The 1931-nt window shown below is 42.1% G+C and overlaps 1 protein-coding gene across 1 annotated transcript in view; it reads right to left on the bottom strand.

The window, feature by feature from the left end:
* CD109 (CD109 molecule) overlaps positions 1–1931 on the bottom strand; it is a 133182-nt gene that overhangs the window by 18697 nt on the left and 112554 nt on the right. The window contains exons 25-26 of the mRNA XM_024132947.3: positions 1335–1563; positions 613–778 (exon numbers count right to left, since the gene is read on the bottom strand). Of these exons, the coding sequence (XP_023988715.1) occupies positions 613–778; positions 1335–1563 (395 nt within the window). The remainder of the gene's footprint in view (positions 1–612; positions 779–1334; positions 1564–1931) is intronic.

The raw sequence follows: 1931 nt of genomic DNA, 5'->3' as shown, positions 1-1931 counted from the left end.
GTGAGCCATGGCCGCTGAGCCTGCGCGTCCGGAGCCTGTGCTCTGCAACGGGACAGGCCACAACAGTGAGAGGCCCGCGTACCGCAAAAAAAAAAAAATCATACAGCTAACAGCATTTTTTGACATTTGCATTTCTGTTAGCATTTTAATTCACATTTTCGAACACCTGCGACGTGGTAAGCCCTGCACATTATCTCATTTAATCCTCACAGCAACCCTAAAGCAGGTGTTACTCCCATTTTACAGACAGGGAAACTGAAGCTCCGAAAGGTAAGTAACAGAACCAGAATTTGAGCCCAAGTCTCTCCAAAAACCAAGGCCTTAATGATCACTCAAGGCCACCCAACCAGAAATGGCATCAGACGATTCAAAGGGTAACTGACACACGGCAGAACATACCTAAAAGAAGGAAAAACCCAAGGCCCCAAGTTCTCTAGAAAACTCTTGGGGAGAGCAGCAGCGAGATGGCCATGTCAACCCTTCCTGATCTTACTTGTATCTCATCTTAATCCCATTCAGAATATATAAATGTAATCAGCTTCGCACCTGGTGTACAGAACTTTCTCACACCCTTTACACATTTCATAATGCAGAACGGGTTGCACACGTTACCTTCTTGCTCTGCTCTCCAAGTCAGCATATTCAAAGCGTCCTTGGCTTTAGGGCTTCTCACAGATGACAGCGCATACGTTACAAGAGCCAGGGTGTAATTGTCTGAAAGTCCTCTATCGAATTCAGACTCCAAAAAGTTGATAGACTCCTGCACATCGATATTAGGCTGGAAAGAAAAAATATATATTTTACTCTTCAAAATAACCTGTTACCAACATATTGAAATAAAAAGTATGTTCAAACATTCATTCAAAAACAATTTCAGTGTCTATTAAGCACCTGACTTTGTCCTAGGCAATTGGAATCACCCCTGATCACGGACATTTAATGATCTGCCGTGTATTTTAAAAATAACATTGCTTTTCAGGTTCCACACGCAAATAGGCACCTTTCCGTAGAGGGAATAAAAAATAAGAAGTGGCGCTTTTGCTAGTGTTTCTCCCAATTGACTATCACCAACTAAGATGAGGGCATAAAATATAGCCTGAGAAAGATACTTCTCTTATATGACCTCAGGTGTTGAAGCTCTAAATTGAGGGGAAAGTATATTTTCTCAGCTGTTGGAATCTGGCCACAAATGCAAAGCGAAAGAGTACTCAAATTCGAGACTTCAAATGTGATGGAATATTGCAAAATCCTTTAAGTTTCCAGACGTGTATTTGACCCATCAAGACCTACCTTCCTTGTGGTTTTCCACCCATTATTTATCAAAGATTGAATACCTGATACTTGTTATATCCCAGGAGAGAAGCCACAATGTAAGCCGTAAGGGTTACTGGACTTTTATTGCCACTTTGAAGCTCACTGTGGATCACTCTTCCTGGCTCCCAAAATTCACCACTGGATTTCTGATGTCCTTTGAGCCAAGTATATGCTCTGTGTAACACATTCTGATCAATATCTATGTAAGGATCAGCTTCAAGGAAACATCTTAAAACAAAAGCTGACAACCTTGGTGAAAAGGGGGGAAAAATTACATAAAATACACTTTATACAGTCCTCCAAATTACACTGAGCAAGAAAATACCAACAATAACAACCCTTTTCCCCCATCAGAAGATTCACCAAAGGGCCAACCACTGAAGAAAGAACAAAAGGAAGAAAGACGGCAAAGAGACAACAAAGTGAACAACTCAGCTGGGCCAGTGGGCACCGTGTCCCCTTGCGTGTGGCTGGGAAGTTCCAGGTCAACTCACAAAAGAGCAGAGTTGGTAGAGAACTTGGAAATCATCTAATCCCGCCTCTTGATTTTTTTTTTTTTTTTTTTTTTTTGCGGTACACGGGCCTCTCACTGCTGTGGCCTCTCCCATTGCGGAGCA

This window comes from Physeter macrocephalus, chromosome 10 (genome assembly GCF_002837175.3).
Source record: "Physeter macrocephalus isolate SW-GA chromosome 10, ASM283717v5, whole genome shotgun sequence".
In the NCBI taxonomy this organism is placed as follows: domain Eukaryota; kingdom Metazoa; phylum Chordata; class Mammalia; order Artiodactyla; family Physeteridae; genus Physeter; species Physeter macrocephalus.
Note: the sequence above shows the minus strand (reverse complement) of the source record. Positions and strands in the feature narration are given on the sequence as shown.